The sequence below is a fragment of the Hipposideros armiger genome, unplaced genomic scaffold, assembly GCF_001890085.2.
Source record: "Hipposideros armiger isolate ML-2016 unplaced genomic scaffold, ASM189008v1 scaffold_214, whole genome shotgun sequence".
Classification (NCBI taxonomy): Eukaryota; Metazoa; Chordata; class Mammalia; order Chiroptera; family Hipposideridae; genus Hipposideros; species Hipposideros armiger.
Genome location: NW_017731564.1, coordinates 2,125,795 through 2,143,031, shown reverse-complemented (window position 1 = coordinate 2,143,031; position 17,237 = coordinate 2,125,795). Strand labels below are relative to the sequence as shown.

At 40.7% G+C, this 17,237-nt stretch overlaps 1 protein-coding gene across 1 annotated transcript in view; it reads right to left on the bottom strand.

The window, feature by feature from the left end:
- The window catches only part of AFF2 (ALF transcription elongation factor 2), a 487,333-nt gene that overhangs the window by 138,977 nt on the left and 331,119 nt on the right, over positions 1-17,237 (bottom strand). Inside the window, exons 6-7 of the mRNA XM_019654146.1 lie at positions 15,598-15,634; positions 15,277-15,310 (exon numbers count right to left, since the gene is read on the bottom strand). Of these exons, the coding sequence (XP_019509691.1) occupies positions 15,277-15,310; positions 15,598-15,634 (71 nt within the window). The remainder of the gene's footprint in view (positions 1-15,276; positions 15,311-15,597; positions 15,635-17,237) is intronic.

Here is a 17,237-nt window from a genome sequence, read left to right as displayed (position 1 = left end):
CAATGCAGGGAGGAATTCTGGGAACAAAATTCCAGGGCCAAGTCAGTTTTGGAAACATTTCCCATTGTACACCCCTCCCTGTAGAAACACAGTGAGCATTAGCATATTAAAGGTTCAAAGAATTCCTACACCAAAAAGACTTATTAGGTTTTTTTTAACCCACTAGTTCCCAAATATAGAGGGTGCCCAAAAAATGTATATACATTTTAAGAAAGGAAAAAACACCTGTATTAAAATTAACGCTGATGGTAACCATTTTGAGCACCTCTTGTCATTGCAGAAGTCAAACGTGACTTGTATTCATCGTTTGTATATATATCGGTATATATTATCACAGTTTTAATAAATTTTTTCCTTTCTTAAAATGTGTATACATTTCTTTGGCACCCTCTGTATTGGATCAGAGGTGTCCTTTTTTTCTGAATAACAATATTCCATGGTAACTATTTCACAGTAATGTTTTATGATAGAGCACTTAGAAAAGGTGAAATCCAGATTATTTTATATCTAAAATGATTTTGCCTTACACATCCACATAACTGACAGGAAGCAGGTCATTTTCTTTCCCCCTGAATATATTGGTCTCAAATATTCACATCATTTGCATGGCATAAATAAAACCATACAGCCAAAGCTTCCAAGGAAAGTTGTTTGACACTAGTAATGAACTGTTTTGAAAAGCACAGTAAAAATCTGATTTTCAGTTAGGAGATTAGTGTCAATATAGTAAAATTTTCAAAATAACCACCCAGAGCCACATTTCTGACTGGTGGTTCACGCACAATTGAATGCAGAAATGGACCTTTGCTTTTCAAAGTTAAAAAGCTCAATGTATTCTTGACAATTATCTAAGACAACTACATTAAAAAAAAATCTGAAATCAGTGCTCTACCAAATAAAGGAGCCAGGATTAGCCCTGTATGAATTAGCTGAGAAAGCCCTTTGGTAAACTGTTCAAGCTGAATTCTACATGGAAGTTTAAAACTGTGTTTAGCCCAGTTATTGGGTGAAGGCTGACATACTTGCGTTATTTCAGGGGCCGTTTAATTTCATGTAGAGGGAGAAGAGTTTCCCAAAGAAAGCATCTTAGAAGAATAGAGAATCCACCCAATGTCAATCTCTGTATTGCTGTAAATGTTCCTGCGTCGTTTGACCTCCTCTCTAACAAAGACTAAACACTTGTTTTAAAAAGCCAAGCCATCCGGTGCCTTATTGAAAGCGGAGAGGTGTGTCTCCTGCATTACAGATGTGCTAACGGTTCCTGGGTGCACAGATCTCGAATGATGTTGCACAGCTAAGCCCTGGCTCCCTTTTCAGTGGCATTTGGCTTGATTCGAAATGATGATTCCAGGTAACCTTTCCACACGGGCTGCAAGGGTTCTTTAAAGAATTCCCATCCCAAGAGATGCTATGCCACATTTCCAGTTACTGATCTGTCCATTTCACATTGGCTGTGAATATTCTACATGCCAAGGACTGCATTCCATTTCAAATGGTAGTCATAAAAACTGCTCTACTTTTCTCACTAATTTATTGTTAGATGTTTCAGCTCATGGAATGTGTCCGTGAACCAGGCAAACTGAAGGGGAAAGGAGGGACTGAAGGATTAGGTTCCCATGAGAACAAGAACAAGGCTGTGTTTGATTGCTGCTGAAATACGGCATTTCGCTAATTATGAATGAGCCTTATGGAACTACCTCTGAGGCAGCCTGTGGCATCTCCATCTCTACTTGTGTTAGCGAAAGCTGCTGCACTATAAATAATTAATATTAATGACAAGCAAACTCTAGAAACCACGGACCCCGATTTTTAAAAAAAATATTTTTACCTTTTTATGCATCACTTTGCACAATAGATTTGTTGCTGGGAAGCGCATGTAAATTGATATTTTGAAAATCAAGCCATATTGTAAATGCATGAGATGAACTTAATATTTAGAGGAAACCTGCAGTGAATCATTTTCAAAGTGAAGGGTTCTTTTTTAAGGGTGAAGAATTACCTTTTCATCTGTTTGGAAATATATGCTAGAATTTTTTGTGACAGGCTTGCTTCAAGTGGGAAAACATCTCTGTATGTCTATTATTTTTCTCGCCCACGTAAAATTGTGAGTTATAATCACTCAGTGATAACCATCACACAGTCTAACTGTACTCTAACGGAGTGGGCACATGGATGGGCATTTTCTCCGTTTTTTTCATTGAGAGACCATCACAATTCATCTGCTTTGTCCTTTGCCTTCTGTTGAGAAGGAGCTATTGAAATGCTATTTATGACACACATCGCTGCGAAACCGTTCCATGTATGCACCATTTACATTATTGGAATTAAACTAAGAAAAGAGTTTTAGACCACAGGTTCAAATGTGGGAAATTGTTTTACAGCTTCAAACTGGAAACAGTTTGACATGCTCTGATGTGCATAATGAACTGTCTCATTATATCTCATCAAATTTTCTTTTGCACAGAATTAAAAGACAACAAGTTTGAATTGAAACATGATTTTAAAAGTCAAGTTACGTTAGTTTAGATCTAAAAGTTTTAGCAAGAGCGATAGAGGGATGTATGCTTAGGAATATCTCCTATTATTCCATAATTGTGGAATGGGGCTTCTAGGAATTTCACATAAAATTTTACATAAAGAATGGTATTTGCAAGAGTTGCTCTTCCACAGAGGTGGTCTCTTTACCAGGATAATTCATGCTGTCCAGAGAACAATTACCTTCCAGAACACGAAAATTCATTTACTTGGACTGATGTATTTATTTTATCTATGGTTTCAGGCTTTTATAATAATAAAAGTGCCAGTAGCAAATACAACAGGTGTAAAATTCTAAATTACAGGACAGGTTGGAAATATTTCATGGAACCTCTCTGATTCTATTTGATCGTTAATTTACGCCATATTCAGAATCAAATTGCTGAAGACATTTTTGTGCTCAGAATTGTCATCTTGTAAAACTGTTTTAGATCTTCACTTAATATATCACTTAACTAAATTCCTTACAGTGTATTTTTCCTAGTAAGGGAAGAAAAAAGATTAGTCTATGGGGCCTGAAAGAGATAGTCTCAAAACGCACACACAAATATTTTTAAACAGTGCATATCTGCTTTATGGCAATCCGCTCTTAACTCAGTGCTTAGGAGTAAAGGAAATAGCACCTCGGTGGATTGTTTTTCAGCAGTGTGTTTACGAAGGCACTCTTACAACTATGTGCTTATGTATTTTGATATACAATGTGTTCTACAATAGTGTGTCTTCTGAGATTCCATTCTTATTTTTAAAACCTATTTAAATGTTATTTTACCTTCCCGCCGAGCAAAAACAAGCTTATTTCTCAAGGGACTCATAGTCAAACCTGATCATAATTAAAGGCAGCATCTGAAATGGCTTTTTCCACTGAGGAAACAGAAGCAGATATGTAGCATCAAGAATGATTTGCCCAGGCAAGGGAATCAAGTGTTTATTTCACAGAAGGGCGGGGCCGAGGCCATGGACTTTTATTCACGTTTCCTCATTCAGGTAAATCCCCTTTTGTACATGAAAAAAATGGGAATTCAGAAGAACGTTCTGTTCTACCTGATCAGAAACCTGCCAATGTGCTGGTTATAATATTTCAGAAGCAGTTATTTATTCATATACATGTGAACCAAGGAATCCACAATTATGTTTCGGGAAACTGGTCTAGTAGTGATTTTGCAAAAGGCGAGAGGCTATCCTAGAATCAGGCCAGAGAATGCCCTTGGTCAAGATCTGGTCTTCTGCTATCTCTGAGGAGGTGTTGTCATTTCCCAAGACAACTGAGTCCGGGTGGATTCTGGGATTGGATATGGCATGGGTTATGTGGGAAGGCCAGGTTCAGGGGTCTCTTCCTGGAGTCAGCCGGATGTATAGTTTCAAGACTTGAACCCGGCCTTATTGGTGGTGAGAACTTAGTTTCAATTCATGAACCTCAGTTTGTCTTATGTAAAATGTGGGTAATAGCAGTGCCTACATTTCATTGGGTTGTGAATATTCAATTAGCTAGTGGATATGAAACACTTAGCATAGTGCCTGACACTCACTAAGTCCTATTGTTTACTTTTTTAAATAATCACAGAACTCAAAGTACAATTATGGCTGTGATAAGATGCTGTGATGAAAAAACTCCAAGAAGGAGAACAATGTGCCTAGTACTAAAAGTATATGGATTGAAGACATTTTAGCAATTCTTCGTTTTTATCCTCGGGGGCTGTGGTGGCTGGGTCAACACAGGAAATGTTCAATGCATTTCAGGTTTGCTAGTTCTAAAGAGGACTTGCTCCAACTGGGAACCTCTGAAACAAGTCAGGGAATGAAGTGAAAGGCTCTGCAAGTGGCTGAAGATTAGAAACGCAGTGCAAATGGCACTGAGTCAGAGCACTCGCTAATCATGAGCATAACAATAGTTATGGTCTACTGAGAACTTCCTACGTACCAAGCACTGTGATAAGCACTTTATGATGTAGGTGCTGTTAATATCCCCATTTTACAGAGGAGGAAACTGAGTGATACAGAGGTGAAGTAACTTGCCCAAGATCACATGGCTAAATGACCATGGAGCTGGGATTTGAACCCAGACAACCCGGATCCAGAGTCTGTGCAAGTTCAATCTCTACATTATATTGCTTTTCATGACTACCCTGTACTCAGACACACACATGGGAGCACACATTCAGACATTTATCTTTTTTCTTATCATGCTACCTTTTCAATCTGGATTAAGGAATCTAAGAACAAAATATATCAACAAGTTAATATTAATTTAGAATAATTGACACCTTCTAGATTCTTCTTTCACTGCCTACCATTTACTCAATAATGTTTTCTGGTTATCGACTGTATACAGCAGCTCCTGTACTCCTGTACCAGTTGCTGAGGAAACACAGGCAAATCTCTACCATCCCTTTCCCTAAGGAGCTCACAGGCTTGTGAACCTACTATGTTAGTAGAGCCAAAGTTGCCACGTGAGGTTCTACAGTCCTCGGGAGTACAAGACTGATGGTGTTTGTGTGTTGGGCTTTCCTGGGCAGTCTTTGGGTTTGGAGGAATACCTCACTTCAGTCGTCAGTATCCCGTCTCCTTGGCACACAGACTGACGAAACCAGAATGAAGAGGCTCTCAAGTGAGGGGAGAGGCAATGCCCCCCAGGTCTTCAGACAGAGCTATCCCTCAGTGGGGGATAAGAGTTCCTGTTGGTCCAAATCCCTCACTTGCAACTACCGGATATTGTCCAATATTTGGTATCTGTCGTGTGGGAAAGCGTATGCCAATGCCGACTTTTTCAGAGTGAGATCTTCACTTTTGATTTGAAAATGCTCCTCTTGGAGAGGTAAGGCAATATTTTCTTTGTGTTGTGTAAGAAACACACATTAAAATCCCGTTTCGAGCATGTCCAACAAGAAATTAAAAAGCCCAGTCAAATAATAGAAAAAAAAATCCCATATGGAACCACAGACAGAGCCCACAACTCATTATAAAGCCAGACTCACCATGATGTGCTTGTCTTAAGAGAGAAATGCAAAAAGGAAGGGCAGACAGAGAATACCTGAAATTTCAAATGCCTCAATCCCTCATCCTCGTCAGAGGTGACATACCCTATTATTGCTTGTTTCATTTTCCTGGCTTGGGGAACATCAATATGATTTCAAGCCCTTTCAAGCTCTTTATGCCACTGGGCGAATCAGTGACTGCTTGCCTACTTGATCTGAAAGTCTGTCGTGTGGCTGCTCCCTATTTCCTTACTGTGCAGAGCCTAGGGCACAGCAATCTGTGGTTTGGAAATGGCTGCCATTTGGACCCCTGGGGCCACTGAGGCTTGCCTGGGACGGACCCCCAGAAGTACCTACTTGGAGTATCTTTCCATCTTCACTGTGCATTTGGCTTCCTGCCACCCTAAGTACCACAGTTCTTTCTGAATTGTATAAGTTGAGCGAAAATTGATTTAAATTTCATGCAGAAAATAGCTTTGCTTCAAACCACAGCCATGTTCATGCTAAAAAAAAATCCATCAAGATATATACTTTGTATGCCCCAACCTCCCGGCAGACACACAAACTCTTTCTAGCAGACCAAAAGGCAGATTACTTCAATTAAGAGTCTGTCCCTAACAACTGTAAGCAACTTTTCTTCAACATTCCTGGCAGCAGTGAACTTTTACATTTCCTACTGACTGTCAGGATCTAATTTTCAAGGGACGGTCATCACAGTAGCAACCTGGAATTTTAATCCAGTAGGTAAAGGTCAAGACAGGTCACTGGTGTCAGGCACTCTTCAATCTCAGAATAAGAGAGCACCCCCCAAAAAGCATGAAGTTGATGGGTGGACCTAACCCCAAATTCCATTCTCGAAGACAGATTGTAAAATGTATGTAATTTTTTTTATATTCAAGTTTATTGGGGTGACAATAGTTAGTCAAGTTACATCGGTTTCAGGTGTACGATTGGCTAAAGAAGATGTGGCATATATACACAATGGAATACTATTCTGCCATAAGAAAAGATGAAATAGAGACATTTGCGATAACACATATGTGATTTTTCTTTTAAGTTTTCAAATTCTTCTATAAATGTTCAAACTATCACTAAATCAAATAATGATACCTTGGATGTGAGTAGGTGAGTTGGAAAATACACTCACTCTTCTCAACACAGCAAAACATCCAGAAATGTGCTGGGGGGATATCTAATCTAAGCAGGAGAGGAGTGGTACACATAGTGATTAATTTTAAGTCAATTGTTCTCTGTCAGCATTGAGAATTGATCCGTTGATTCAAACCACATGGACACAACACTTTTGAGAAGTAATGGCGGTTGGCGGATATTTGCAAAAAGAGCACTCCACTAGGCTCAAGAGGTTTGGGACTGAGCCTTGCAAAACTATGAGTATGTGATCTTGGGCACCTCACTTAAGCCATCTGACCATGACTTTCCTCCCTTTAATGTGGGGAGTGAAGTAATGTGAATAATTGACTGCAAAGCCCATGCACGAGCTCATCCGATGGCGGCACAATTCACTATGGAGTCTGAGTAATATTGCATGTCCATTTCTATCTGGGGTTTTTTAAAAGCGGGCAACTTACGCAGAAATGAGGTCACTCCCAAAATTGGGCAATGCAGATGGCAAAATTGTAGGTTGGTTTCTGTGTAAACGTTACCTTTCACCACCCCCGGGTCCCTTTTCTCTCTCATCACTTTCTGTTACCCTGGAACCTTAGGCATTAGGAGTGGTACTGGTAGATATCAGGCGCCAAGATCCCGCAGGGTAGGAAAGAAAAAAATTTTTATTCATTTGGTTTTCAGAAGGCGTACCCTAACCCCACCCTTCTCCATCCCTCTGTCACACTCTTGGCAGCATATTTAGAGATGTCAAACAAATTGCTTTGAGATCTTTTCTTTTTTTGGTCCTCATTATTGACAGTGGATGGATGAACCACAAAGGCATTTGTCAGAGTTTTCAACTGATTTTACAGATGTAATTGTGCAAGCATCTGCGGTATTCTAGGAACACTGCTCCCCACGCATCAGTGAAATGGAAGGGCTTTTAGCAGCTCTGAGAAGGTGTCAAGAGCAGACCACTGAAACATATTGTTCCTGATAACATAATTGTGGCAAAGGATCTGGCTGTGCATGAAACACTTTAGATAGGATGGACAAGCAGAATGAAGAGTTTAGAAGCAGGACAGATATTCCTTCTCATCTACTTCAGTCTCAGTTGGGTGTTTTTGTTTGTTTGTTTGTTTTTTAATTTCTAGGAATGATCCATCGGCTTGTCTACACTGCAGCTATATTTTCTTCACCCGGTCCTGGAAGACTAGTATAATTGTATAATTGAACATTTATAGTGCCGACTAGCACTCTGATCCATGAGTTTTCACCCTGTAGCCACCGGGGGAATCTGGGGACAAGGCAGCCTGTCCTAATCTTAATACAGAATCCTGGATTCCAGTCCCAGCTCCAAACTCCCTAGCTGGGCAAATATCTCCCCCTCTATAAGCCTGGTTTCTTTGCACCTGGCTATCAGGTTTGCTGTGACACTAACATGAGGCTAATGCATTGTGTGAAAGTGCTTTACAATCATCAGCCACTGTGCACAGGAAAAGTAGCCCTGTTCGTAGCATTTTACTCTCTAGCAGCTGCAAAAAAGAGTATGCATGTGTGTGTGTGCATCTCATTACATCAGGTAGCATTAGAGGGACATGATATTCTGGGGCACAGAGCATGTGTGTGCATGCACTTGTGTGTGTGTGTGTGATCATGACATTATGTTCAATTATACAACTGGAATTACTTTAATTTTGGCCCTTTGCTTATTAACTTCAATACTTTCCATCAGCATTATTTGTTTCACTCCCAGTTACTGTCCAAAATGTTGACAAGAGCTTAGAAATAAGCCATTGGTTGATAACACTGGGAATATTTTTTTAATTATGCCACCACGAGGCTATAAAGCAACTTTCCAATTATCAAACAAGTTGGTATGCATAAAAGGTGATGGATGAAGCTCTCATAAAAACAGACCTAAATATCAGTTCTCTTTTTCTGATTTTAGTATGGCAAAATGGAGATCTCTGGAGAGGGATGCTCTCATCACAGGGCACCGGAATCAACCGTAGAGGGATTTTGGGTGGTGGTGTAAGTCCCTTCCAGGCACGGATCCTTCTGTTTCCCCAAAGGAAGCATCTTACAGACAGGGTGACACCACCTGGCTCCAGGTCCTGTGCTTGCTTACAGCACATCTGCATCAGCAGGTGCAGCATGACGAGACCTAACTCAGTGACAGTATCCATATCAAATACTTTCTCTGATGCAAACCCAAAGGACAAGGACCATTTGGGCCTGCACTGTGGTTGGTCCACTTTGGCCTAATCCCTGGGCAAGATCACACCTGATTTCAAATCAGTAGGGCCATCTTCAAAGCACCCGTGGAGGGCTTGGGTGCAGGTTAAGCGCATGCGCTCTGGAGTCTGTCCTGTTTTGGCTCTGTTACTGTGGCCCTTTGGGCCACTCACTCAAAGTTTTTCAGTTTTGGTTTCTGCCACTGTAGAATACAATGCAGGTATTGTATTGCAAATAATACAAGGACTCCCATGGGCTTGTTGTAAAGAGAGAAAGCTCCTGGCACAATGGTAGTCCCTCAGTAAATATGCGTTAGTTGAGGTATTGGAGTTATCAATGCATGTCCAATCTTCACGAACTTGTGAGCTCCTTGGGGGAAGGATGTGTGGTGTTACCCCAGCGCCTTGCCCAGAGCCTTACACACAACAGGGGCATAATTTATTTTGGTTGAAAGAAATGAAAGTGCGATGAATGAATATAAACATGGATGCAAATCAGGTAGAAGAGATGCTTGACTTTTCCCTTAGAGAAAGAGAAAGAGATCTTTGCTTCTAATTATAGAGGTGTCTCAAAATCTACCTGAAATATACGAGTCTTAGGCACATGAACAACAGCACAAAAATCAGTTCTGATCTGTCAAGGCTTAATGCTAGCCGAGCAAAAACATCTCTGTTTTTTCGCGTTGGTAATGAAAGTGGAAATCCACAGCTCTTGTTGAAGGAGCCCCAGTTTTCAGTCTTGGCACCTGTCAGGAGCCAGCAACACCAGTGCTTTTGGATGAGAACATTGCAAATGCCAATATTGCTTGTTGTCCCATTAACCAATATATAATTCTCAAAATAAAATCCTCTTGATGTCTGATTACTCTTCTTAAGGACCTCATGCTAATTCATTTCAAACTGTGAATTACCTTTAATTCACAGCTTGAACAGGCTGCCAAATTTTGTTTTCTGTGTTCCCAGGTGGCTGTCCCTGATGTGGTGGAGAACTTCCAAAAATATATTAAGTCCTTAGGAAAAGTTGGCAAGCCCTGAGATGCAGGGCATACAAGGCAGCTAAAAAGCAAGAGTTGGCTTACATCGCAGTTTCAAAACCAGAATGGCAGCAACTAGTTAAAGTCACCGAGATTACCAGTTTGTCAGGGGAATTTAGTTTGGCTTGGGTAAGCCTCAAGTGGATCAGTAGTATTTCTAAATTCCAAGGACCAGACCATGTATTCTGATTAAGAATTAATCTGATTAAGAAATGAACAGTCCTCTTCCTCCTGTCTCATTTCACAGTCACTTTGCTACCAAACGTGTATCTAAATAGTAGACCAAACATCTACTTAGGGAAGCATATGTGAAATTGCTAGAGAGATGGGTTATTGCTTTGCAGTAAGGCGCGGCAGTTCTCAAATCTCACATCAGATTCTCTTAGGAAACGTTTTCGATGATGAAAGTTTTGGCAGGAGGATGGTCAGGGTTGTAACGAACGTGAGGGATTTTTTTTGGTGGGGGGGAGGATTCAAAATCCATCTCGGAAATAATATAAGGCTTGTTATTGGTTATACCAAATGGGAAAACATTCTAATAATCTTTCTATTCTCTATGGTAATGAAATCTTCATACCACATAGAGAACAGTTCAGGAAGAATGCTTTCTTTGAAGTAATTTTGATTCAATTTTGTATCACCTAAAGCAGAGACATATAATTTCTTGTGGGACTCCTTCCTACCAAATTCCACTCTGTAAGTCTATTTGAAGGTTGCGTCCAGGTTCAAAAGGTCAAATGTGGTTCACCAAATCTCTGAACTCATCAGATACCATGAGGGAGGGTGGCCTGGCTGGAAGAAGAGGGCTTTGAGTCTACGCAACCTTTAGCCTGCATTCAAGTTTTCCCACGAAGGAGTGATATAACTTACTCAGCCCCTCCGTTTACTCATAGCCAAACTGTCCATTCAAGATAAGTGTGCACGGTCAGTTTGTCTTCCCACAGGACTGTGAACACTTCACGTGGAGGGACTGTGCACTAGCTTCGCTTTTCTCATCTGTGAAATGGGAATCATTTGGAGCTCCTCCCAGATGGATTGCCAGGGTAATAGGGTGACGTATGTAAAAACACCTGGCATGGGTGGAGCCTAGCACAGTGATCGCCCTCTGAGACTTCTGCCATTCCTGTGATGGTATAGTTTCCTTTGCTCCTAACTCATGCTGTATCCAAGGATTTGTTCATGTGGCGTGCATACCGTCACCCACAAGTAAACTAAGGCTGGCCACAGCTAGTCTGTCTCCCAACACCTTTCATTAACTCTCTGGGTCAATGGCTGGGATGGTTTCAAACCTATAGCTAATGCCCTAAGTGGAGGAACTGGTTTTATGGCAAGGAGAGAACAGCATCATGGCTACATAGGCCCTTCCACTGGGCTTTCATAGAAACTATCCAGGTATTCTCGAGAGCATGACTTAAAACACAGGAGCTGCTTCATTAAAAGAGGGTCTGGATGGTTTCCAGCTGGACAGAGTCCAGATGCTAACAACCAAGTGTAACAAAAGAACTGGACATTTGGAGCTGCCATCTTCTCAGTCGTACTCACAACATTAGCTGAAGTCAAGGAGTCACTAGATGGATACTGTTGAGTTCATGGATGGTGTCTGAAAATGCTTCTCAGGGCAACTGAGTATATTGTATCTGTTCCTATTTAGGATGGCCCATAAAATACCAACAAGGTCGTGTAGTTTTGTAGAGCCACTGTATTGACATGATGTGATAATCAATCAGATGAAGCAATCCAACTCAGGAAAATCCAAGTTCTTTGGGTTTGGTGTCAGTTTTCTCCTCCATTGCGCCTTAATGGCTTCATTAAGAAAGCAGAAAGTAATTCAATATCTGGTGTGTCCATTACATCCCTGGCTGTTGTAACTGAAATAAATGCATCTTTTAGAAGCATAACAGGCATGGCATGACTGTACAAATATACAACTCCACAGCCTGAGAAATACAATTTGACCTTTGTAAGCCCGTGCTCCACCCTCTTTGCGGGGACAGAGACCTTTTATGAAGGAGGCTAGAAACTCCATTGGCTTTAGGAGACCTGGGTGAAGCCTGTTCCAAGACTATAATACAGCGCAGACTCATGAGGCTGATGGAATCAAAAACTGCTGGTTCTTCTTTCCTCCAGATACCATCAAGGGTTAAAGTTAAATGCACTTTAATGTTGTTACGTTTAATTACTAAAGCGTAAAACCGTTCACATTTGAATTCTGACGAATGTTTGTGTGGGTACCTATGTGTATACACATATGCTAATTAATTTGCTTAATTTCCTGTAAGGGGCTTTATCGGTATACATTGAAATAAAAATAAAGTCCCCTGTGCTTTAAACTCGCATCCTCTGAATACTAGGTCAGTGCCATGGAACAGACACTCACACCCCGGTCTTGAAACTCCCCCAGTCTAATGCTCTTGCCTCATGGGCAATGAGAATTCCAGCTGGACCAGGTAGGATGCCACCCCACGGATGGATGCCCTAGAAAAAGCACTGTGCATCAATGGAGTATACTGAGCAAGAAAAGTCCCACTTCTCCCAAATGCGCAGAGAGAGCAGTGGCTGTCAAGAACTTGGAGGGAGCCTGGCTGGTTCCCAGCTTGTACTCAGACACACTTGGGCCAGCGTTTTCAGACCTGATGCCCATGCATGCGGTCCTGATAAACAATCCAGGCTCAAATGGAAGATCTGTATTTCGTCAACCAGGGAAAAGAGGCCAAGATGAGGGCAACTAATAAAATACCCCAGTAATTAAGGGATTCTGTTTTACAAGACTCTCATCTTTCTCTACTGCAGTAAATGGCAGGAATATATCCAGGACATTTGCCGACCATGGGAAAGGATCTCCCCAGCAGCAGGGCCAATTTACGGACTGTTCCCACCGAGTTCCAGCCACCAGCAGTCTGTCTACACTCAGAATGTTCTTAGTTGTTTGAAGGATTACCCTGCCAAATGGAAAACCCTAGAAGCTGTCTTAAAAAGCGCACTGTACTAAAATACGGGAGAATGATAGTAATGGTGAAGCTGATAAACATTTGGAAGCTAAAAATCAAAATAATTATCATACTTCTTATCTGCCCTGTGTTAAGCCCGTAAGCTACCATAAGAAGGGAACTTCTCCAGCCAAAATCTGATGGACAATGCTTAGACTTTAGATCAAGCAGTGAAACAGAGCAGCTCATTCATAAACTGGACCCAGTGTCTTCTATTTTTATTGATGCTTCCAATAGAGAACCTTGGTCCTATTGAAAGTATAGTATACTCCTGTGCTATGAAGTGCTGTTCTCTGGAAATGCAGCCTCTAACTATAAACCATAATTCATGAGTTGATTTCTGTTAGTTACGACTACTGAAATATTGTATTTTATGGTCTATATGGAAATCAGCATATTTCACAGCAGGAGCCTAATACTCTGGCTTTAGGAGTAAGATAATTTCACAATGGGAAAATATTTTTGTATTTTTTTTAATGTTTGGAAACCTGCATTGATTTCCTAAATGCTCAAGTGTGTGCACACATGTGTGCACATGTGTGTGTGTCAGAGAGAGAGAGGGAGAGAGGGAGAGGGAGAGGGAGAGGGAGAGAGAGAGAGAGAGAGAGAGAGAGAGAGAGAGAGAGAGAATTTTATTGATTTTGGATGGGAGTGGGGCAAGGTAAGAGGATAAGATCTGTTGTTTATTAGGATGAGAAGGGGAGGGCAGTTCAAAATGTGATTAATGGAAAAGCTGAAATGAACAATATTAAAGACAACTTTGATTTCCATGTATCCATATAATTTGGTTCTTAAATTGGGGTTAGAGTTTTATTTCACCCCTCTCTTATTTTTTCTTGCTTCTTTAAATAGAGAATTCGTGTTTGCTGAAGTTGAACTTAGAATTAGAAGGCAGATGGAGATAGTCTCAGAGACACAGAGGAAGAACTGAGGGTTGTTAGTTGGGAGGGGGTGGGGATGAAGGAGAGGGGAAGGGATGAGACAATACAAATTGGTAATTGCAATATGGCCTCAGGGATAGAAAAAGATAGTCAGAGGAATACAATCAATAACGTTGTAAGCATTTCTTAGGGGGCCAGATGGACCAATGCCATTTTGGGGAGTCCACTTCATAGTTGATGTAGAGGCCTGACCACCGCATTGTATTTCTGAAACTGATGTTGAATAATACTGTATGTCAACTATAATTATATATACATATAACCTCGGGACACGGAGTAGAGTGCGGGAACGGATTCAATGGAATTGTAATAGATAAGCATGATATCGGGGGTGGGAGGGCAGTGGATGGTGGGAGGGGGGTTGTTACTTTGTGAGGGTGAAAAGGGTAACTATTGCATTGTTCTGTACACCTGAAACTAACAATAAAAAAAAAGAATTAGAAGGCAGAGATCAGGCCAGAAAAGCAAATAAGAGAATGAGTGATGGGGTCAGAGCTTTGTGTACTTTGCTGCTAAACAGAACCAGAACACGGAAACGCCACTGACTTTCTCTGAGACTCCATCTATTTGGGAGTGGTTCCCAGTTGTTTTACGCAATTATTCGTGATCTTCCAAAAGGTGAGCAATTCACTTCAAGTGTGCCATTAGGCCACTTCAACGTAATAAATTATTTCATTTTGAAAATTTTCAAGTATGTGACTATTACTCACACAGAAAAGTCGACTTCCATTTTCTATTATTAGGAATAAAAGGAGTTGTGAGAGAAATACTCCCTTGATATACTCTTGGACAAATGAATATTACAAAATCTACAATGGTTAATCTGAGGAAATTGGTTTCTCCATATCCCTCCTTCGGTTCACATTAATAAAAAATGAAGACGGTGCTGAGTGAATTGCTGGGCCCTGGCTTCTGAACTTCAGTGTGGTGTCATGTAATCTCTTATTCCATCTCTTCCTGGCTGCCCTTGTTTGTCTTTAATATACAGTCATCAGATGACCTGCAAACAGTGAGGTCTCAGTCTGAATGGCCAGAGCAAGCCTCTCAACATTCTCAACATTTCATGTCCAATCACAGTGGCTTAGACGTGTCCTTTCTCCATCCTAGTCAGTGGTGGCTGACTATTGTGGATAATGATGTCTGTGGCTGAAGTCACCCAGTGCTCAAACTACTAGACAAGAATCACAGTTGTTTTCCTATCTCAGGTATTGACCCAGCATGTGTCTACATCATTAGAGAGTCTAATGATGATCTCATTCATTTTTACTGTTACCTGGATTACTGTGGGAAACCTCGTTCTCCCCTCTAAACAAACTCCATATTAGAATGAGTCAAGGTTCATATTTTGAAGAGCAGGAGAGATAACAAGATTTGCCTAGCACTGCGGCACCATTTCTTTGCCAAATGCTCCCAAAGACGCGTGTTTTGGAAACCCAAGTACTCACGACCTGAGCGATACTGACTTTGTGGAAGCCCTGCTGGTTGGGTCGCTCCACTCTGAAAAGAAAGGGTACACACAATTACTATCCACATTGTTACTGTCGAACGATTATTCTGAATTCAAGTGGTCTTCAAACATGCAGCCCTTCCAGTTATCCCTTTTAACAGCTTCCTGCCATTAAGAACAGAGGAAACAAGGAACCAATTGGATGTATCACCATATGACTTCATGTTATTGTTATTTTATGTCTCAGTAATAGTAGGTAGGAAAGAGAAGAGGGTGAGGGAGAGAGAGGAGAAGATGTGAATGCTTGCACTAAGAAGAATTTTTTAAAAATACCTACTCTGTAAGGTGAATCCTGCAGTCAGATGTTGGGATTCCTATAAGGAAGAACATATAAAATACAATCATTAGTTAAATATATCAAAGGGAACAAAAGGCATATCTGGGCATATGTGTTATTGTTGAAGATATAACTTGACTAATGTTTGCAAATAGGAAACCACTGTTAACAATTCCATTAATTAGGCTTCTGTCTGTAGCTCTGTTTGAAGGATAAACATTTGCTAGCCAAACCTGCTGCAACATGACCATAACTGCCATTTTCTCAATTATGTCAGACTGGTATCTATTTGGAAATCTGTGCAACATGGGAACAAATGACCCCCATGTGTCAAATTCAAGTGTGTAATTTCTCACTTAGCTAGGCAATGATGCCTCTAAGGAAGTAAAGGGGACTTGGTTCAAACAAACAAATAATAATGGTTTTGGTAGAAGTGTAAACAAGACCATAATTAGAGTTGCTCCGTTGTTCCGTTTTATAGGAACAACTCCAATTTTCTACTCTAATTGCAATGTATACGCAATAGATGTATGTCATCTTCACAAGAGAAGTGTTCTTAAAACTTCATTACAAATTTGGTGTAGTATAGGAAGCAATTGGAAATATGCTACTGGAGCGCATTATTTAAAGGGATTTGGGAGTCACCCTACACACAATTCATTCACTGTTTTGGGAAATCAGGATTTGCACGCATCAGCCTTTCTGGATTCTGACAAAGCTTGCAGACAGCAGCACTACAGCGCTGTACAGGCATGCACAGCACTACATGGACGGAAAAGGGAATATCGGCTGCACAGCAACCAGCTCCAAAACTGGAGCAATGAATTCAAGGAAATACAAGAATTGGTGATATTAGTCACTGCTGCAAATAATCTACCTTTCAGCCTAATCTTGCCACCCGATAGAGTAAAAACAGGAGCGCAGCATAATTGATATTCAAAAGAAGTGAGCAAGAATGATAACATTGTGTTTTAATCAAAAGTGAAGTTTTCAGCCTATGTAGCGCAATTCTGCTGCCCAAGAGACTATGGTCTGGCAGGACCACTATTTCAGAAGACCATCAGAGAGTCCACAAGAGATGGAAAATGCCTCCCAACTAAAGCACTGTCACAAAGCCCATGTGCTGCTCGAAGGCTTCTGTATCCTCACTGGGAGAGAATTGACTTATGACAAAGAACTTGAATAAACTTGGCCATTTGATTCCCACTCCTTAGCAAATCATAGTGGGCGAGGAAGTGGAAACACTTCTAGAGGGACAGCCACTAGGAACACTGAGACATGAAAAGCGAAAGCACATGGAGCCAAAGAAAATGACAGAGAAAAGTCAGAACTGAAAAAACACAATAGTCTATGGCCATTTAATAAAGAAGCAAGCATTCCTACCCATCTTAATAGCTCCCGAGGGCACAATGATGGCATAGTATACTATTACAGCATAGGGCAATCATTGATACTCATAATAATGTCTAAGTGATCAAGAAAGACCAAAGCATGTTCAGTATAATTTTTATAAGAAGTCAGGAAAGTATTAATTACATTTCAAAATGATTGTTATTACATGATTTCAATGGAAGGGTAAACTCTAGTCATCCAAGAATTTCAATTATCTGAACACCTCATTTCTCAGAGTGCCAAAAAAA